This window comes from Mercenaria mercenaria, chromosome 1, assembly GCF_021730395.1.
Source record: "Mercenaria mercenaria strain notata chromosome 1, MADL_Memer_1, whole genome shotgun sequence".
Taxonomy (NCBI): domain Eukaryota; kingdom Metazoa; phylum Mollusca; class Bivalvia; order Venerida; family Veneridae; genus Mercenaria; species Mercenaria mercenaria.
The window spans coordinates 31,960,215-31,983,252 of record NC_069361.1 but is presented as its reverse complement, the minus strand read 5'-3'; the positions used below and the strand labels follow the sequence as shown (position 1 = coordinate 31,983,252).

General features: G+C 34.5%; 1 protein-coding gene across 4 annotated transcripts in view; it reads right to left on the bottom strand.

The window, feature by feature from the left end:
• Positions 1 to 517: 517 nt before the first annotated feature.
• LOC128557060 (signal-induced proliferation-associated 1-like protein 1) overlaps positions 518 to 23,038 on the bottom strand; it is a 65,935-nt gene continuing 43,414 nt past the window's right edge. For 3 of the 4 annotated variants that reach the window (XM_053543616.1, XM_053543623.1, XM_053543632.1), the window contains exons 12-22: positions 22,883 to 23,028; positions 20,040 to 20,154; positions 19,281 to 19,531; positions 13,514 to 14,083; positions 11,681 to 11,964; positions 7,833 to 7,891; positions 6,974 to 7,361; positions 6,094 to 6,235; positions 5,177 to 5,336; positions 4,503 to 4,675; positions 518 to 4,050 (exon numbers count right to left, since the gene is read on the bottom strand). In XM_053543616.1, coding sequence (XP_053399591.1) covers positions 3,552 to 4,050; positions 4,503 to 4,675; positions 5,177 to 5,336; positions 6,094 to 6,235; positions 6,974 to 7,361; positions 7,833 to 7,891; positions 11,681 to 11,964; positions 13,514 to 14,083; positions 19,281 to 19,531; positions 20,040 to 20,154; positions 22,883 to 23,028 — 2,787 coding nt within the window. In that variant the 3' untranslated portion in view covers positions 518 to 3,551. The remainder of the gene's footprint in view (positions 4,051 to 4,502; positions 4,676 to 5,176; positions 5,337 to 6,093; positions 6,236 to 6,973; positions 7,362 to 7,832; positions 7,892 to 11,680; positions 11,965 to 13,513; positions 14,084 to 19,280; positions 19,532 to 20,039; positions 20,155 to 22,882; positions 23,029 to 23,038) is intronic. The other variant, XM_053543626.1, reaches the window with a different exon arrangement.

The following is a 23,038-nucleotide window of genomic DNA, read 5'->3' as shown; positions in this document are numbered from 1 at the left end:
ACTTCACTTCAGAGTGATAAATTTCTGTGTGCCTGTGCTTGAGTTATCCAGACAGAGAAGAGAAAAGTGGCAACTATTACACTCCACTGTCTCCCGACATTTTTCAGATAGCATTAATAGAACGCGCTAATGGATGAACTGGTGCATAATTTGGAATAATTCTGTAGTTTAAGTTAGTGAACCTGTAATGACAATTGGTAATTTCTGTTTAATTACGTTTTCTCTGAATGTGATTTTAGCACTTTCCCATTTTCACTGAAACTATTGCTTGTATGAGCTATATTTTCAGCTGTTGAATGCCAGTTACTGAGAATATAAAATCACACTGAAATTGCTAAATGTGAATGCCAGTCCACTACCTTCAATCAGTAGGGGCCTAAAAAAATTTAGCCAATGTAGAAGTTGCTCACACTTATACTTTACCCTTCATGAAAGATACCAGTCACATTTTTCCTGCCTAGATCTTTCCCCTTAATATCATACCTACCTAAAACGTTGTTAATAAGAACAAAGACGGTTTGTTACATAAATATTTTTAATTATTTTTCTCTTATCTTAGATATATTCTGTACTTTAAAAGAATAGAGTATTTTCTACAATGATCAAATATAAAGGCATAAATGACTACTGCCTGTTGAAAGTGTTACATGTATTTACATGATATGGATGTAATTTTTGTATACATACATTTAAACACATGAAAATGACACTAATAAGAGACCAGACAATATATAATCAAGATTTGAAATAATATACAAAATAATGATGACATAATATACAGGCTGCATCTATACTATATATTTAATATATATATATTAAAAGGACTAAAGATTTCATTACTGGAAACATTCCTGTTATATGAATTACATGAGCTATGTATTTGGTGGGCTCCTGGTAATTATCTATGATATTTATATGTTAAATACCGTAGACCTGGAAATATTTTTGATCTCGATAAATAAATCTTAAACCCACTGGCTGCTTAGCAGATACATGATAAGACAGATTTAAACAACAAAAGGCTGTCTACACTGGTATGAATCTGAATACCTGGGATGAGTTTATAGACTTCTCTTTTCATTTAAGAGTAGGTCATTTATTCAACTAAAACTCAAAAGACAAAATCCCTTGTAAATAATGCAAAAAGATAAACTGATGTTAATTAACTATTCATCAATATGAGATTTCTTATCTGGATGTATCCTTTCAATTAAATTATTTTATCTTTAAGAGAAAACATAGAAAAAAAAATCACCTTAAAAAAAGAGAGAGAAAAAAAGGAAAATCAAAATGTTTAAGCAATATTCGCGAACATTTAATACAATGACAAAATCTATAAATTAAACGCTGCCCATTTACAAAGCTTCAAAAGCAATTCTATGGATAATGCCATTCCAACAATAGTTGTCCCATATCTCATGGAAAACAAATTCTACTGACAGGAAAGAATACTGGTGTTACATCAAGTTCTGCAAAAGCTCATATGGACAAATGTCTATGGTAAATTCCAAGCTTTACCAATCAGTTGCACTGAATCTCATAAACAAATGAAAACCCTTTCATTTAAATCTTTATAATGTGAAATTCATTAAAATGGTTCAGAACAAATTACTGTGAATAAGTAATTTTCATGGACGAATAAATTTCGCAGTCAAGTTAATCCATGAAACTAAATCACAACCAGAAAACAATTTCCCCTTCAACTATGTTCAAAATTTGAAATCCACAATCTATATCCCCATGAAGTAAGAGCTATTTTAGACTACTAGTAACCTCTTAATATCATACCCACAAAATTAAATGATTTCACAGTAGCTATAACCTCTGAAATTTCAATATTTTACACCTGCAAAACTAAATTTTATTTCCTTTGTTAAAATATAAATTATGAAACTGCACTGCAATAATAAATATTAATTTTTTTTTTTGGTGAATCATATACTATTTCTTGATAAATTCAAGACTTCTATGTCTTGTCAAGAGATGTATAGGCCCCTGATAAAATCAAGACCAAACTGAAAAAGTAACATACCCTCCCCCGCCCCACTCCAGACCTCCAAAAACTTTTTGACCTTCTTTTTAAATACTTAAATGGCCAAGTTTCCACTTAGCGTTGACTCAACATAAACTTGGTTCATTTAAATACTTTGCACTAAATTCTTTGATATTTTCCATTATACACTACTGACTACACTGTTATCATTCTTTTTCTTTCAAGTTGTATATAATTTCTCCTGTTCATCTTTAATAACATTAAAAAAATTCAAATGTATAAACAAGTAAACATTCCCAATGTCATGTAAAAAGGTGTACCAGCTGTTACAGATCATTATATGAGCCGTGCCATGGGAAAACCAACATAGTGGGTTTGCGACCAGCATGGATCCAGACCAGCCTGCGCATCCGCGCAGTCTGGTCAGGCTCCATGCTGTTCGCTTTTAAAGCCTATTGGAATTGGAGAAACTGTTAGCGAACAGCATGGATCCTGACCAGACTGCGCGGATGCGCAGGCTGGTCTGGATCCATGCTGGTCGCAAACCCACTATGTTGGTTTTCTCATGGCACGGCTCAATTATGTTCTATTTATAGTCTCTATAACTTCCTTTACAACAAGTGTAAATACAAAAACAACATTCAAGTTATGGCCCCATTCAACATTTTCACTTTTTACTGCAACAAAATAGTGTTAAATCATATTTGGTCAGCACATATTTTCTATCACAATTTAACAAAAATAGGTAAAACCTTTAAAAAAATGTTCTCCATTAACAGAAATTTAAAACAACCCACTTTTAGAAAGTGCCGTTTGCAGTATTTATTTTTCTAAAATAATTAGCTACAAGTTCTAACTAAAACTGGTGTGAATTTAAGAGTGTACTCAACAAATGTAACAGCGTCTCTGGCACACAACCTTTAAAACTTAAACAAAGTAAACTAGGTTACTAACAATAAAATGAGTTGCAATATGTAATAATGTGCCAATAAAAACAAAAATATTGATGTCTTTTTTAAAATGATGAGCATATCTGACTAGGGTACTGTTTTAGAAATACTTGATGCCAAGTTCTACTTGACCAAAATGTTTGATAACAACTGTAGTAACTAAGAATTGATACATGTACAACCGTGTGCAACAATAAAATATTTGCAATTATATTGGAAGAATATATAAACACATTAAAAAGAACAAAATATAGGTGGTAAAAAATTTAAGATGAAAAAAGTAGCAAAAAAAAAAGGTGTTTCACAAAATATTCAAACGAGTTCTTTTTCCATGCATGTCATTTCATACAAGGACTATTAATAATTTTTAGTTGAATACAAACTGTTATTATCCTGTTTCAGTCACTTTTGTTGTTTCTTAAGTATAAAACTGTTAAGCAATAAAATTATAAAGTTTTACATTTCACAAACCTATTGTCACTAGAAATTTGAAAGAAAAATCTAATGATATCTAAACAAGACGTCTTATACACGTCAACCATATCTAATTGTATCAACCATTTTATTGAGTTCCAACATATCACAATATATGCACATTTTATCCCCATTTATTGCCTGTCTATGGTAGTAAAGAACCACTCGGTAAATCGTCGTAACTGTGCTGCTGCATTTTGTGACTCTTCTTGCAGTCGCGCATTTTCTGTCCGTAACCTCTGCACTTCGCTATCGAGTGCAGCACTCTCCTGTCTCTCTTGGGCAAGTTCATCTTCCAGCTGAGAAACTTTTGCCTCCAGCTCCTGAATCCTTTGTTGTGGATTTGCCACGACTGATCGCCACACCGGAGGATTGCTGCCGGTTGGTGGATCCGGTGGGCGGTCATGATTTTTCTGTCTGTATAATGATTCTATTTTTATGTCTCTAGATTTATTTGCAGAACTTGTAGATGATGTTGTAGAGTTTACAGGGGATGAGATTCTATCTTTGGGGTCCTCTGAACCTTCTATAGCCTTTGTTGCCACATCAACGAGGCTGCTCCAGTCCAGCGAGGCAGCTGAGTCGGGCATGGGTACACGTGGGGCAGCATCACCCAAAGCACGGGGAGATAATCTAAACAAGAGAATGATTACATTAAAACCAGAACTCAGTTACAACTTAAATGCAAATAAAAATACAACATGCAAGTCCAGTTAGCTTTTGTAGCTTCCTTGCTCAGAAAAGGACACTAACGACTGAGCCAAATTTTCAGTCTTTGCCTTTAATGTCTAAATGATCATTAGCAGATATAGCATGGTGTGTGAAGATTCATGTATTACAGCATCTAGCTTTAGCTGACTCTTACAAAAGCTGAAAGAGCATGTAAAATGCTGTGTTAATCTTGGCTATGTCAAGTTATATCAGTATTTTAATCTTAATAGTGCAAAATGCTGGAATATATCAGCAAACATCACTGCGAAACAATCCCTTTAAAAGTTGTATTTCAGCTAATTCAAAAGCACTGTCTGTGACCACTGAGGAAAGAAATGTCTCAATAACTTGTTTTCTTCTCAGATGTAAGTTACCTGTGTTGTCTTAGCTGTTCCCTGCTGCCCTGTAGTTCCTGCTTCCTCTCTGGGAACAGTGACTCTCGGATATCCTGGTCAAACAGGAGACTGCCTTTACCACTGTGTAGACTCTCGTCTGACATTGTCCTCACTAAACGTCCTGATAACCTCTTACTGGATGACCTGCTCGTCTGAAAATATTATTAAATAAATACTACATCAATACAGTAATGAAAGTTATTTCAAACTGATACATAGTGCTAGCCCTACAATTTATGGTGGCTGAAACTCTTAGCTTTGCTCTAAAAATTCTAGAAACAATTCCAGAAAACAATCATATATCTGAAGATTGCATGTTTAAATGGAAAAAACAAACTTTGAGGATGTGTGAGCTCTTACAGTGATCTCTTTACTTTGTGCTACAATTAACAATGATGCACAGAAATAAAGCAGCGGTTAAAGGTACATGTTGTATATTTTAGCTTAGCTTAAAATCTACTACCTTAAATCTAATGGTTACTAGAGCCTTTAGCCATTAAACATGAAGAATAAACAAATATGGCTTTTGCATCTACAAGTTTTGCAAGACTTCAGCAGAATAGGTACATAATAAATATAATCATGGCAACATTTTAGATACCAATCTTTAATCTGAAAATCAGAATGTTGCTACATACAGGCATAGTTCTTACCAGTATTCCTGCTAGATCACTTTCAGCAATGTCCGGATCTATCAACCTCATTAAATCATCTTGTAGATTGTTTGTTGCCTTGGCTTTGCTCAGTCTTGTTGTCACTCCAGGACGTAACCTTGTGCTCAATGACTCCTCAGATGACATGCCAGATAAATTCCTGTTAAACAAAAATTTATGGTGTTCGATTTTTTTGTTATCATATGATCAACCCACGTAATTTTTGCAGCTCTTGCACTTGCACACAGTTATGATAAGATGATGTTTCATGGTAAATTGCTGGAAATTTTGTTTTCAATTCTCTAACATACATTCTTGTATGTGTTTGGTAATACTGTGAAATCATTAATATTCGTGGGGGACTAATTTTCGTGGATTTCGTGGTTGAGTCAATCCACGAAATTTAATCCCAAGGAAAAAGTAAAATTTCCATTCATTTTATATTCAAAATTTGAAATCCACGAATTCGTATCCCAACGAAATTGCCGTTTTGACCAAAACCACGAAATCTGATGCCCACGAAATTACATGATTTTACAGTACATTGTATTAACACAGAGAACAACTGCCACACTGAAGGATTATAATTATACAGGATTTCTAAAGTCTTGAACCAAAGGTAACCTTCACTAAACTTTCAAGAATGTTCTTCAGTTTCATACCTGTCTGTATTTCCCAACAAGAGGGCCATGATAGCCCTGTATCACTCACCTGAGTACCATTGCTCAAAATGATAATTTTAACTGTAGCAACTTACTAACAAGAAGATCTTGGGACTACTTTATTGGCTACTCAGTGGTGATATACATAGTCCATTTTCACTGTAGCAACTTACTTATTGAGATCTTGGACTGCTTTCTTGGTAACTCAGTGGTGAGACATACAGTCCATTAATCATTTTCACTGTTGCAACTTACTTGTTAGAAGATCTTGGACTACTCTGTTCACTACTCAATGGTGACACACACAGTTCTGCTCTCCTTGCTACACCAGATGTATGTGACTTGGAGGAGTGAGGTACAGATGCTGTGTTTGCTCTTCTACGACCAGATAAATCTTCTGTAAAGGAAATACAAAAGATTTACACAAATCAGTATTTTGCTGATAGTCACCTAGAATCAATGCATTGATTCTAGGTGACTATCAGCAAAATACTGATTTGTGTAAATACCTTACAGCTCGTAATGTACAATGTTTAAAATTTAAATTAAGCAAGAAAGCGAAACGGGATGGTTAATAATTCTGCACTGTATGTTCAAACAACAGAGCTATTCATATTATAAAAGAAAAGACACCGTCAAGGTGACAGCTTCTAACCACTCCAAAATGATTTGTATACAGCTATATGTACTGACCTGACTACAACTGGGAACTATGACAAACATGTACTCTATCAAGTTTTCATTTACAACTTAAAGCAAAGTTCCACTAGAGTTGAAGGAATACTGAAGAGATCACAGTATCAACTTATAAAACCACCTCAATACCGACTTTCTATTTGCTTTCTACTAAGTTCTGAGGACTTCTTACATGCCGTGCCATGAGAAAACCAACATAGTGGGTTTGCGACCAGCATGGATCCAGACCAGCCTGCGCATCCGCGCGGTCTGGTCAGGATCCATGCTGTTCGCTTTCAAAGTCTATTGCAATTAGATAAACTGTTAGCGAACAGCATCGATCCTGACCAGTCTGCGCGAATGCGCAGGCTGGTCTGGATCCATGCTGGTCGCAAACCCACTATGTTGGTTTTCTCATGGCACGACTCTATTAAAGAATACACGTAAACAAAGTACTAACCTCTACTTCTATCCCTGTTATACATATTCAAGTCTCCAGATGACCCTGGCTGAGGCATGTTGGATGCAGTTTGACCTGACCCACCACTTGAAAATGAGGTATCGCTCAGGTTCACTGAGCTAGAGTTAGCAGAGGTGAGACCCTCTTTGCGACTAGAATCGTGTCCGTGACTCAACAAATATTTGGTATTCTGGGACTGTTTAAGCAGTTCTTGGGCGTAGTTGCCATGCTGGACGGATGAGTAATCAATTACAGGTGGTTGTGGTTTACGGAGTGAAGCAGCAGATGATGATGATGATAAAGCGTTGGAGCTGCTGTAGAGGTTCTCTGTGCTGCTGGTGAGGTATGTGGTTTGGGACAATCCAGTACTCTCTGCCCACGGTGCACTCTGTTTAAACATCAGAGAAACATTATCATCATTTTATATTACAAAACTTACCTTTATTCTAAAGCCATTACTTTATATGAAATATTTGCAATAAACTTCTGACAGCAAAAAAATAAATCATTTCAATAGTATACAAAATACTTCAATAATGTTTAATGATGTGAAAATATCTAAATGAAACCCAAAACTGCTGTCATTAAATGCAATTATTCAAGCACATCAGTCTATGTTCCCACATACAATCAACAGATTATATTTCCCATCTGAAACAGACACATAAAGCAGTCTGGTTCTGATTTCTCTTCGCTTACCTTACAAGTGCGTAAGTATTTCAAACCTGTGGTCAATTAATATTAATATAACACATTTTCAGACATATTTACTTCATAATGTCAATTTGCAGTGACACTTGTAAAGCCATGACCTATCATTATTTGCTCTAGAAAGGAATGATGAGAGTAGAAAACTTACATCTTTTGGTGGTGGTGGTCTGCGAGGCTGGCTACCTTCACTCCAATCTTTTGACCCAACTGTAATACATACAAAAGAGTGTATTAGATAAAATGCTACTCCCAAGCCTTCAGATAGTAAGCTTAACTAAATATCCAACACACAGTACCTTTTCACTTTATATCCAGTACATACAAGTTACTGAACATGTCACAGGCCTGCTTTCATCACTTTAGTACATAACTTTCAGACCCCTAGTTTGGTTACAATTTTATAATCCAATACATGTACTAATCCCCAAATAAATAAATAATATTGTACAAGTCTTGTTTCAAAACTGTGTACATATATTTACCAAGTACTTGTAAATTTTTGTTGAAAGTAAACTATATATATACTAATATTATATATTAGATACACTGCTTTCTGAGAGTCTGACTATAAGAATGCAGAGACTACAGTTCCATCGTATCTTCACAAAATCTCCATAGCACATGCTAAGCACCCAAACATTTCAAGTTCTCATACAATAAAACTGTTAATATCTGATTTATATATAAGTTCTTTCAAGAGTTTAAAAAATATAATCTTTGATTTCACCATATTCTTACAAGCTATAGAACAGTGAATTCTGTAACATCAATATTCTTTATTTATTCACTTTCATCTGTCTTATCCATCATCGTCATCAAAAAACATTCCATTTACAAGATTACCAGACAATAAAAACTTTCTACACCACATTTCCAGATACAACAAAAAGATCACTTTATCTCTAGTAATTCTGTGCACAAAGTTGTGAACATTTGTTGGATAAGAGATTTAACACAACCTTATCCTCAGTAAAAAATTTCTATCTCCATTTAACTGTCAATGAAACACAGAGCCTCAGGCTAAATGTGAAGTTTTGCGTCAGTCTCCTCACTTTTCGAGAGTTTTAATTAAAAGCAAATGCATGTAACACCACACATTATTACCACTAGCATAAGGGTCCTGGGAATTCATGTTTGTAAGAGTATGACATTAACAGAAATAATGTGATTAAACCCATACATAATTCACAGACTATTCATCAACTGTGTTATGGTATCTTGAAACAGAAAAATGTAAGTCCAGGAAAAAAAACTAGAATTCCCTACCTTGATCTAGAAGAAATCAAGTATGGTATAAATAATTCAGACATAAGAATAATTAATGAAACACTTTTGGTCACCACAGGTTGTAATAAACCAACACCTTTGACAGATTATGACCACTTTATTACGTATATCTGTCATTAAATGTATACATTGCCGGCTAAACAAAATCCCTAAAGTTATGTTCTCTATACTTTATTATGATGCAACTAAGTAGAAACATGATATTGCATGAGAACCACTTTTGAAGCAGGATTAGTTTTCAAATTAGCATTTTCTTCACACTTTAAATTTATTCATCAAAAGGAATAAATGAAATTTTATAAAGAAGAGAAAATAAATAAAATAATCCATGCAGAATATAAAAACACAGATTCTTTTAGAGTTCATCAATTTCAGAAATAAAACTGTAAACAGTTTATGTACTGTTATTTCATTTTCATTTGAAAATCGTTTTATGCGAAATCTATTTTAGCCTATGTCCAAAATGTTATTTGATTGTTATTATCTAATTGGCAAAACTGTTTTAACTTCTCTACTTTTGATTAATTTACTCCATGAAAGTATGAGTAAACACTGTTAAACCATGTCCTTTACTTTACGTTTTGCAATGTAAATACTTGTTTATTCCTTTGGGCTAGTAAGTCAAGAATCTGAGATGTTATTTATATTTTCCACTTGAATAACTAGTAAACATGTTATCACATACCTATTTTATTGAGCATAAAATCGTCCTTATGCATGTATATCAGGCTTGTTTAAATACAAAAAAAATAAATGACTGAAAGGAGAGAGATGAGAAAGGTGATGATGAGGATGATGAATGCATAATAATGAATGAATAATGAATGACAATGAAGAAGAAAATGAAACAATGAACAAAACAAAACAAACACTGAGGGAAAAGTGAAGAATGGGATGGACAGAATGGAAAGAAGAAACAAATGAATGAATGATCAAGCAAGCCAGCAAGTAGGCAAGTCACTTTAGTTAGTTGATGATAGTAAGATGCTGATTAGAGAAAATTAAATTCAGTTTCATTTCACTTCAAAGCTAAAAGCATTTGAAACCTTAGACTTGTGATACAGTGAAACTAAAATGGGACACCATATCTCTTTCAACTTAAGAGGACATGCTTTACATTTAAACTGGAGATACCTGCTGCAACACAATAATATCAATGTAAAAAGACTCTTTATCAAACAATAGGATAATCTTTAAAGAAGGTAAAAAAAATCTAAGAAAGAAATATGATAAAATCATTTCAGTAATGACACTACCTTCTTTTGAAAATTAATAATCCAACAGCAAATAATATCTCCATATATATAAAAGATAAAGAGTATGTTTATCAGGTAAAGGAGCTAACTGTGTTAAATACTTCATAATAGTAGTTCTATTCAAGGTTCATTACAAAACAAAAATTGGCAAACTTTCATGTCATACTGTAAAGTAAAGTGGATTTGCAATATTTTCATTTTTTCTAATCTTCTCAAAACAAAATATCTCCTACATCTAAAACATCTGTCTTAGTATTATCTCTAAAAGTAACTGGATTAAGTACTGATTATTGCTTGCCAATATGGCTGTCACTTATCAATTTGCAAAATAAAAAGTCATACAGAAAGTATATAATCTACAATAATATTTTTTATCTTCATATTTTTTAGCCAAAATTCTATTCAAGCTAAACTGATACCTGGTGCAACACCGACTTTGATGTATTGTTTTGAAAAGATAAATGTTTGAAATATACTTATCAAAAACATAATCAATTACAATAATAACCCTTCAGTTTTTTTCTGTCATTTTGTTTTGTTTTGACATGGCAAATTATATAGGAAAATTCTCCTTGTTTTCTTAGGATTTACATTGATTTGTTTAAGGTTGGCAGTTAGCCTACAAACTTTCCTTGTCTTCTCTGATAATCAGCTATATACCTTTGGCCGAAAATTCAGACATTTTGTCATGAAATTTACTATGCTGAGCAGCAAAAATCTATAAGCTGCATGGTAAGTGGAAGAGGGCGAGTGAAAACTGTGGAGCTTGATCCCTGGAAAGCAAGGGTTCTCTACACCAATAACATGACAGTACATTGTATGTCTAAAGTCACTCTTCCTCACACACAGATGGGGAAGTTGTCAGTTACTGCAGAGCAAAGGTCAGTATTGGTTATGAAATTAGGTAATTCTAGTTGGGTTAACTGACCACCAAGACATAAATAAAATACTAATGAAAAATAGCCATAAACCCATATAACACAAAACTAAGTCTTTTCAACTTAAATGTACAACTGAATTCAACAAACAAGGAAATGAATTCCTAGAGTCTTGTTTTAAATCCTTTGTATATTATTGTGCTCATCTATTGTACAGATTTTATATAAGGTACTAGTAAAATCCTGTATTATCTATGCACAAATATCACTGATTTTTTGTCAGAATTCTGCTTTAGGAAACCTGGTATATCATACAAGCAGCACTTATAAGCTCTCAGAAAATCTACTGTGATTAAGTAAATGCTTCAAAAGATCAAGATGAGAGGCCTTATTTGTCTCTCAAACTTCAGTACAAAGACTGTCTCTATTATGTTATGCAAAAGGAATTGCATCATTTAAAGGTCTAGAAATATGTGATATAGTAAATGCTTAAAAGATCAAAAGAGCCATGTACAAAATACATACCATTATGTAGCAGAATCGATATGCTTGAAAAGAAGTAAATTTAAACTTACCAAGAGAGGTTTGGTCCAGGCTATCCCTGGAGCCGCTGCGTTTGTGCCGGTCCTCCAATGTACCATAACTACTATCATCAAGACCCCTAGAGTTTGAACCATAGTGATCCACAGTCTCTCTCCCCTCAAACAGCGAGCCTCTACCTGAGGATACAGTAGAGTCCTGGTAACCATGGTAACTAGTAGATTGCACAATGTTGGTGGTTCCGCGAGGCAGACTCGAAGATGACCATGGTGAGTCGGTGAGGTAGAATGTTCTACTTGGTGGTGATTTCATCTCTCCTCTAATCACAGAAAACAAACTTCAGTTATATTTGTCTTTTATCAAAACAACATTGGAATATTTTTTAGTATTACCTGTACAAAATTTATGAAAGCTGGAATATCATAAGTTTGTGTTATCTATTCTGTTATGAAATCACATAGTAAACTGGTCCTTAGAATATTAAAAACTCCACTTCTTCAAGAAAAATCTTTAGCCCAAAACTGTTATGATATTTTGTTTCAAATTGGATGTTTAACATACAGTGTCGTGTTTCATTTCCTGATACTTCATATGCTGTCATATTAAAAATAAAATATGAAAATGAAAAATAAAATAATCAGCAGGGCTCTGTTATAAAACTTAATAATTTGAAAACCAGCCTCTAAACTCCTGCATCCCATTGGTTGTTTTGGAGTACTGTTTTAAAATTGACCAATGAGAGTGCTGCATTCAGAAACTGGTTTCCAAACTCAAGTTTCTACAGCCCTGCAGGATGATCTACAAAACAGACAACCCGAGTATACTGAGGACAAGTAAAACTTAGGTGCTTGGCTATATGAAAGAATATAGAAGTGTGGATTAGATAGGGTGCTGGATATAAAGAAATCAAACAGGTGAAGGAAATGAAAAACTGAAAAGTGGATCTAGACTGGCTATAAAATAAAACTAAGTACTAGGATATGTATTATTTCTCAATTACATAAAATATGCAAAAGATATAGTGAGATAAAAACTTTTTTATATATTTAATAACTGTCACATAATATCCCTCTTATTAGAATTTCAACATTCCCAATTATTACTTCATATTTTAACTCTAGTTGAAACATTTTTCTTAAATATTATTTCAGTGTACAAATTTATGTGTGTAACTAATGACTGCATGTTTTGCAGTTTCAATTGAGTATATTTATAACTATACTATCAGGGAAATAAATATTCGGCTTTGCAGATTCTACGATTGTCGCCGATTCCTATAAAACAACTTTACAACTACCGGTATAGCATCTAGCAGTGGTAATGCATTAAGGATTTGTACACGATTGCAGTAACAACACCGTAGTTGAAGAAACATTTTCTGGAAATGTTTTCATGCAGAAGAACTATTTCATGCCTAAACATTATAGTTAAATCAGGTTAATACTTTATGAACTGAATCCTCATGCAAACATGTGATAAATCATAACAGAAACTGAATAACTACATGCAAAATAAACTAAATATTAGAGTAAACTACTGTTAATGTATAACATAAAGTAATGCAGTGTAAAATAATAATATGGTAATGCCTTTGTCCTGAACAATTAAATGATAGGTACAAAACCAACATAGCTAAGAACAGGAAAATATTTTCATAAGTATCCCAAGAATTGAAAATGTTTTATGAAGAATTCCAGGAATAAGAAAAAGTCCTTATACAGTACCCCGAGATACAAAAAAACTTATATAGTACCCTAAGAATAAGCAACATATCCTTGTTTAGTTTACTATGAATAAAAGAATGTCCGTATTGTACCCAAGGATAAAAAAGGTCATTGTAAAATTAAGAAAATATCCTGATAAAGTACCTATAATCAGATGATGTTGATGATGATTTTTTCTGATGAGGAAGAGTATTTGAGCTGCGTTGACTAGCCTGACTGTGGGTTGATGATACTGATGATTCTCTCTCATGTATAAATTCTAATTCTTCCTGTTCGTAACTGTCTCTTAAATCTCCACTTTCCTTCTTAATCTTTCTAGTTATCTCCCTTAGTTCCCATCTTTCCTCGACTTCTCTTGGAGTATTCTCCCTTGAACTACTATGATGACTGGAGTCCTGTGAATCTCTTGAAACCTGATGTATTAATTCTGGTGGTTCCCTGTGGTGACGGTGGTGAGAGGTTTTAGTCTCTTTGTATTCTCTCTGATAATGTGATTCCTTCTTCATGCTTCTTGGGGCAACACTTGGCGGAAACATCTCTCTGCCAGGGAGCAGGTCCATTGGTGATACAGGCGTCATGGGTGATAACATTGGTTCACTGGAACTACTAGAAGACCGCGCCTGCCTTTGATGATGGGTGTATTCAGCTTGTATCACAGCATTCAAGGCAGGGAATGAGGAATAGTGATGGTTAGCATGTAAGTTTACCACACCCCTGCCAAATGCAATTTTATACTGTTACATCTATACACCTTGTATAAACAGTCTTGTATCTATGACAACATTTACAACAGCTTCAGTTCTATCAGTTTGCACCTGTATATTATACATATATCATATAAAGAGTGTATATATGAAACTGATAGAACTGAAGCTGTCATGTAGACGAGCATGCAGATGCTTTCAGTATAACAGATCAACATCTGCCTCTACCCCAACCACATCTAGCCCTCCTACAGACTACCTTATAACATGTCCTTACCCCCCATTAAACCCCTTACAGTATCTTAAATGCCTTTCACAGCTAACTCTCCCACTCTCCTACCAGCAACTTTATCCCTTCTATCTCACCTTTGAAAAATTTATCCCTCCCCTACCCCACTCCATTCATTGATTTACCATTTGCAAGTAAAAGTATTACTTTAAGCATAGAAAATCTAATGCTTAGGTATTTCTCAATTTCTAAATAAAACCCAAATAATATCTATGTTTTCTCTGCTAACCCCCTTTAAATCACTCAATCAACAAAATCCTCGATTTAGTTTTTCTGAAATATGGCAATTACAAAGCTTTATTGATGGAAAAAAAGTCACCCTGTTTACATTATTTTGAACAAACGTAACCATCTAGAAAGAACTTAAAAATATTTAAGCCACGTAGATAGCTTTATGATGGCCTTTTGTTGCCCCATCAGAATTCAATCTTTCAATGAACTGATGCAGCCTGTAAGCTTACTATCTGGCCCCATAAATTCCCAATAGAAATTGGAAATATTGATGACATTTATTAAAACAGCTTTATTTTACAGTATTTATTTTTCAATGTCCTGTGTATCATACAAAGTGATAAATGCCAAACTCTATCCAGCAAAACAAGTGCTTCACTTCAAACAGGGTGGTAAAATCACTCTGGGATGTGAAGTTAGAAATTACTGTGCTTAGCAAAGTTTCTGGCTAAATGAAGTATACAGCTCGGCTGGCTAAATGTTAAATGACTGGATGAGAGGTGTACAGCAGCTATATAAGCCTATCATGTAAGTAGAGGAGTAGAGATGATGATGAAGTGCTATACTGAATGAGCATCTAACTTTATTAAGCATGATGAAATGCTGATTTTTTGGAATTTTTTCACATGTTTTGTTTTTTAAAGATAACAGACCCATAAATGTCCATGTGAAAACATATCTGTGTGTACTATTTGTGACATTCTCTAACAGTTCCCGTAGCCTATATGAGCACATGGTATTCTGTACCAACTGGGGGAATGTCGAAACTGCATACAGAAAATACATCAGTAAACAATTTCAAATTTATATTTTGGGTCTACTACCTTAACAGCTGTTTCTTATATTCTTCTTAATCTCTAATTTAAGTACCATTCATAATATATTTCCTTAAAAACTGTCTTCTTCTGTATTACAAAGGGAATCAGAAGTTAGGCACTGGCTAATATTGTGCAATTTGCTTATATTCTATCCTTTTTTTCAATAATGGAAGGGCGGCAGGATCTTTTGTAAGCTCTTATACAAGTAATTCTATATGGTTTCTAACTGCAGAAAAACATTGATTCAACAAAGTGAATGTCTAAATTAACTGGAAGTCTAATATGACAAATCATGTTTAATTTCAATGGTGATGTCACATCAACAATTTGTAGCAATGAAAACTAGAAATGTGTCCATGGGACACAGATGCCCCCACTACATGACAAAGGACACACATTTTTTCCTAGGTCAGGGGCCATAACTCCTACAATACTGAATGAATCCGGACTTGAAACCCCAGGTGCACAACTGCACATGCTGACCAACATTCCTGTAACCTTTGGGGACTCTAGGTCAAATACTTTTGGAGCTACGTGCGACACAACATTAAAATGACCAATTTTTAACTAAGTCAGGGGCCATAACTCCTACACGACTGAATGAATCCGGACTTGAAACCCCAGGTGCACAACTGCACATGCTGACCAACATTCCTGTAACCTTTGGTGACTCTAGGTCAAATACTTTTGGAGCTACGTGCGACACAACATTAAAATGACCAAATTTTTACTAAGTCAGGGGCTATAACTCCTACAGACTAATTGAATCCAGATGCGAAACCCCAGGTGCACAACTTCACATGCTGCCCAACATTCCTGTAAAGTTTTGTGACTCTACGTCAAATACTTTTGGAGCTAGACGCGACACAACACTAAAATTACCAATTTTTACAAAGTCGGGGGCCATAACTCCTACACGACTGAATGAATCCGGATGCGAAACCACAGGTGCACAACTACAAATGCTGACCAACATTCCTGTTAAGTTTTGTGACTCTACGTCAAATACTTTTGGAGCTAGGCACGACACATTCTCGGAAGGACGGACGGACGGACAAGGGCAAATCTATATGCCCCCAAAGTGGGGGCATAAAAAAATGCTGCAATATTTTATATTTTACTTGATATGCAAACAGTAAAACAACAATCACTCCCGGGTATGAGTAAAATGTTCTAGTTATTCAGGGTTTCAAGCAGTCCAAACATAGATTATAAATTGAAAACGGCCAGAGATCATATAAAATGCTCAAGTGAACTTGGTTAAAGAACCCATTTACTAACAAAGCCATACTGGCATCAAATTAATAGATAGAAGAAACAGCATTTTACTTAAACACTCCAAATTGTAATTCCTCACACACAAAATTCACTTTGGCTATGCCTTTTGTAATTATTCCACGGCACGTATTGACCTCTGTAATCGTGTCAATTACAACACAATTCTACGAAATCAGGCCCTTCCCCAGCCGCATAAGGCGCCATAAAACACGAAATACAGCTTCCCGCAGCGCTTAAATATCCCGCGCGGTGCCTCAGTTATTAGCGCGGCGTCTTAAATCAGTAAGCGATTTCATCCCCGTGAGATACCTCATGTGTAGTGTATATGTAATTTCCCTGTTGACATGCCTCGACGATTTTTGTGATCAGCAAATTACGTCACGGCGAGTGCACACAGGTAATGAGAATCAATGAAGTGTTAAAATTAATTGATAAATAGTATGGAACTTGCGTAAGCGGCCAGCTGATTACCAAGCACGTGAAAAGTGCCCTAGATTTCTTCGCGCAAAATTTAAATTAGACCGTTGTTTAGTATAATAACAAGTATATATCAATGCAGTTTGATTCTACTGTAATTTAAACTAGAAAATGCACAAATTTAAATGAATATCGAAAGTAAAAGTACGTTTAGAATGTCCGTTCACGAGTCGTTATTACTCCAGATGTCGTATGCAATTTTTCCATATTTCCTTAAAAAAAAAGCTGACAGTCGGTGTATTTTTTACGATGAGAAACATCAAAATTTGAGGAACTATCTCTGGTTTACCCTAGTAGGTCATGTAACTGAGTAAAAACTACTTTCAGACAACATTCCGAAAGTGTACCAGTATCCGGATAGTATATTTTGGATATGCGTTTTAGTAAACTTTAACCTGACTGCAATAGCACTTTTCTGTTAATGAAATATTGATGAAAGACCTTATCAATACAACATGACTTTTGATAATTATTAGTTTACAATGTGACCTGAAACAGGCCTTTAACTATGTTGTTTACAACATGATCTTGGTTTCAAGATTAAGCTAATATATTAAAGCCCTCCACTATTTCCTATTCATATGAAAAAGTTGACATTCTTGGTGACGTTTTTTAAGAGAAAGGCTTAACCTAAACTCTAAAGTAAGTAAAAAGCCTTTATAAACTTTGTTACTGGTTTTGTGAAGATTTACCGCTTAAATTTATTCTGTGACATTTCCTTTAAGTGTGCAATAAAGATAAATGGAATACATATTAACTATAGACATCTAGAAATGCAACTACTGCTATGATAACTTTCAGGTCGAAAAGAGCACTCTGTCCCTTTTTGGCAGCACCCTGTCCTTTTTGAGCTCTAGAAATAACACTATATGATATATTGATGGTTTTATCATTATGTGAAAATGTAGAAGTAATGAAATACATGTTGTTGTGTTGTTTTTTTTGCATATGGTATACTTAAAAAAGCACCATTTGGGTTCGATTTTTAAAAAAAAAAACGAACACAGGAGGGGATACCCCGCACCCACCCCTTATCCCGCCATACAGACTTTACCCCAGCGCCTTAGAAAATTTCTGGGGAAGGGCCTGGAAATATCATTTTTCACATACAAGATCTTTTAATTTTCACACTAATGATATTTATTTAAAATTCTACACATATATTCAAAAGAAATCCCACCTTTTTTAATTAAACCCTAATTTTGTTAAATTTGTTTAAAATGAAGTTAAAGGAAGTTGGTTACTTTTTCAAACAAATAAAAATCAATATTGCACAGTATTAGCCAATGTCTATATCGGATGTTATACCTTAAACACAGTGGAAACTTGCAATTTCAATAAATAACCGGACTATTAACTCTAGGTCTGCAGTTCATACCTTTATTAATTTTGTAATGAGATATATGATTAATTCTACATAAACCTTTCAGCCAAAACATTCTATAGCTATAAAATATCATGCAAATAACAATGTTCAGAAAACTTTTGTTATATTAAGAAGAACTGGACTTGAAATTTCTTTAGTACACAACACTGAAACGGCCACTTGCGAAAAAGAAAGAGAATTTCAGCAGTTCAGCATGCTAATAACAATGTATTAATGTAAAAGAGAATTTTGCTTCATTCAAAGAAAGTAAATGTTATCAGCATTATTTGAAAATAAATTATTAAGGAGATGATTATGAAGTTTGTAAAGATGTTTGGGTTACAATTTCTGATAGCTATTCTAGCAAATCTGAAATACTTTAAAATGGAAACTTTACATGCATGGTTCAACTACATCTTATAATGTCCAGTAAGTTACTACATTTTGCAGTTTATTACCAGAAATATAATACATCAGATGAAAGTCTACCAAGTAACTGAGCTTCATAGTATAAATTGGTCTAGAGTCCAGGAACTGCACGAACCACAGGTTTCTTTTACTTTTCACTTCAATCAAAATAAACTGGAATATCTTTTATTACAGTATAATATCTGAAATCTCTTAACAGCAGGAAATGATGTTAACCTGAACCATGCACTAAAATCTCAGTGGAATTATTGAGTTCATCTTGATTATATCATTATTATGAAGGAAAAGATTAATGTAGAAAGGATGATCAGTGATGTACCTTGGGCCCCCATCCTTCAGCGGAGGGATCACCACAACTTTAACTGTGGCAGATGTGCGTAGGAGATCCACCATCTCATCATGTGTCAGTGTTACCGTGGCAACCTTACAAATCTCAACAAGGCGGCTTCCTTTACGTAAACCAGCCTCGTATGCAAATCCGTAATTTTCTACATCAGTAACAATGCCCTCAGCTTGTATATGAAAACCAAGTTGTCCAAGGCCATTCCTCTTCAAACTTAGTTCTTCGGTCTGTAAATAAACCAAATATATTCATTATTAATTAACTGATCTTAAATAATCAAGATCTCAGAGTGGTTTGTCGCCTGAATTATCACGGTTCATAGTTTAGATGAGCAGGAACTGAACCACATGGACGTTAACCCATATGGATAAACATCTAAGCTTTTGAATGATGAACCATGGTTAATTTAAACCATAAACCACAAGAAGGTCTTGATTGTTTATTGCAGAATATACATAGCTTGACCGTCTCTTATGTTTACCTGGCAATCAAATCAAGCCATGTAACAACCTTGATACTTTTTTCATTTCTGAAACTAGTCCTTGCAAAAACTCGAATATTAACTACTTTTATTTGGAAAATTGAACAGCCTACACAAAGACTAAGCCTTAGGTTATTCAACTGTTCTTTTAAAGTTAGCGAAATTTTGCTTTAAAAAAAGCATCTGATATTTCAGTAACATCTACAGGAACTAAGAAAGGCAGAATTTCCTTTGAGAATAGGATAAACTCTTACCTCACAACCCATGGTAACAGCTCTAAGCCTAGTGACTATCTCCTGCAGTTCTTCCATATCTCCACTGATTGGCTTCAGAGCCAAACACTCTCCTTGCTGGTAATATAGCTTCAAACTGTAATAAGATAAACAAAGCCAACTTTGTAACTATGTTTTTAACTAGCCTGCACTTCAATCTTAAAAGATTTTCTAACCTTTCATACTAAGAAATTTTTGTTGTATATCAAAATGCATATAAAATGCTAGGCATAATTAAAAGAAAGCTTGAGGTAGTTCTGCACGTTTGGATCGAAAAAATTTCTACAATGTAGAATTTGATTAAACCCTGATCTTTCAAAACTTCAGAATATACTTAGAAAATTCAGCAAACAAGAGGACCATGATGGTCCTGAATCGCTCACCTCTTCCCACATGACCCAGTTTTGAGTATGACATCGTTTTTGACCAACTTTCATGAAGATCCCATGAAAAATGTGATCTCTAGAGTGGTCACAATGTTTTTCTATTTTTAGACCTACTGACCTAGTTTTTGAAGGCACGTGACCCAGTTTCGAACTTGACCTAGATATCATCAAGATGAACATTCTGACCAACTTTCATAAAGATCCCATGAAAAATGTGACCTCTAGAGTGGTCACAAGGTTTTTCTATTTTTAGACCTACTGACCTAGTTTTTGACCGCACGTGACCAAGTTTCGAACTTGACCTAGATATCATCAAGATGAACATTCTGACCAACATTCATGAAGATCCCATGAAAAATGTGACCTCTAGAGTGGTAACAAGGTTTTTCTATTTTTAGACCTACTGACCTAGTTTTTGAAGGCATGTGACCAAGTTTCGAACTTGATCTAGATATCATCAAGATGAACATTCTGACCAACTTTCATGAAGATCCCATGAAAAATGTGACCTCTAGAGTGGTCACAAGGTTTTTCTATTTTTAGACCTACTGACCTAGTTTTTGACCGCACGTGACCCAGTTTCGAACTTGACCTAGATATCATCAAGATGAACATTCTGACCAACTTTCATGAAGATCCCATGAAAAATGTGACCTCTAGAGTGGTCACAAGGTTTTTCTATTTTTAGACCTACTGACCTAGTTTTTGAAGGCACGTGACCCAGTTTCGAACTTGACCTAGATATCATCAAGATGAACATTCTGACCAACTTTCATGAAGATCCCATGAAAAATGTGACCTCTAGAGTGGTCACAAGGTTTTTCTATTTTTAGACCTACTGACCTAGTTTTTGAAGGCACTTGACCCAGTTTCGAACTTGACCTAGATATCATCAAGATGAACAATCTGACCAACTTTCATGAAGATCCCATGAAAAATGTGACCTCTAGAGTGGTCACAAGGTTTTTCTATTTTTAGACCTACTGACCTAGTTCTTGAAGGCATGTGACCCAGTTTCGAACTTGACCTAGATATGATGAAGATGAACATTCTGACCAACTTTCATGAAGATCCCATGAAAAATGTGACCTCTAGAGTGGTCACAAGGTTTTTCTATTTTTAGACCTACTGACCTAGTTTTTGACTGCATGTGACCCAGTTTCGAACTTGACCTAGATATCATCAAGATGAAAATTCTGACCAACTTTCATGAAGATCACATGAAAAATGTGACCTCTAGAGTGGTCACAAGGTTTTTCTATTTTTAGACCTACTGACCTAGTTTTTGACCGCACGTGACCCAGTTTCGAACTTGACCTAGATATCATCAAGATGAACATTCTGACCAATTTTCATAAAGATCCCATGAAAAATGTGACCTCTAGAGTGGTCACAAGCAAAAAGTTTACGGACGGACGCACGGACGGACGACGGACACTGCGCGATCACAAAAGCTCACCTTGTCACTTTGTGACAGGTGAGCTAATAAAAATGATAGGGTCGTGTGCTTGATTTTTTGCTAGACTGATTTGAAAAATTTGGACCTCACGCATTTTTTCATAATGAGAGTCTATGGGAAAATCACAACTTTAATATCATTTTCGTGAATAGAATTTTTTCTACAATGTAGATTTTAATGAAACTTCTTACAGTCGTAAATAAATATATGGTCTATAATATGGTAAAATAAAATCTATAGGTCCGTGTGCTTATTTTTGAGCTATTTGACAAAACTTAAAGTGAATCATAAATTTCATGATAATTTAAGACATTATTTTAAATTATTTAACGTCACAGATGTTTTAATATCATAAATTAACTTTAGAGAGATAGTAACAATGTCATTGAAATAAATTTACTCACGGGTTGCCATTAATTCATAAAATGATTTTCATTTCCGTACGCCAAATCCAGGCTTTATTCTACGTTTTCCGGAAAAATGACGTTACGCCATCATTTCCGGTTTATCAAACATGCAGAACTACCTTAAGTGAAATTAAAATTTGCTTTTAAAAGTTATTTATTTTGAAATAAAAAGTAGTTATTTTTAGGCAAAACATAAGCTTAGTACTTGTAAACTGATATTTTGAAATCATTTTATTAAAAATGTTTCTAGTAGCAATCATCATGAAATTATTAAATCACAACAAATCAACTTCCTATCAATGTTTATTTCACCAAAGCTAAATCACTGGATATGACTGCAAGTAGGATTATATCATACACACATCTCGCTGTACAATAAATATACAAGGTATCAAAATTAAGAAGGTGAAAGTTTTGATGTCTAAAATTAAGTGCATTTACAAGAAGCAAGACATTTTGTTAATTTATTGAACAACTTTAAGCATTGGCATTACAATGTTTATGGTTTTAACTCATAGGTACGCATGTCAAAATCTTACCACTTCTGATATCATCAGTATGCTGTATATTTACCTGAGTGACTGTGAGGTCCAGCCTATCACAGATCCACAGTGTGTGGTAAATATCACATCTCTACCAGCCTCCTCTACAACCACAAGAGTCTCTGCCGCAATACCCACGAAACAAGGCACAGGAGAGGACTTGCCACTGTCTTCAACCTACAGTTAC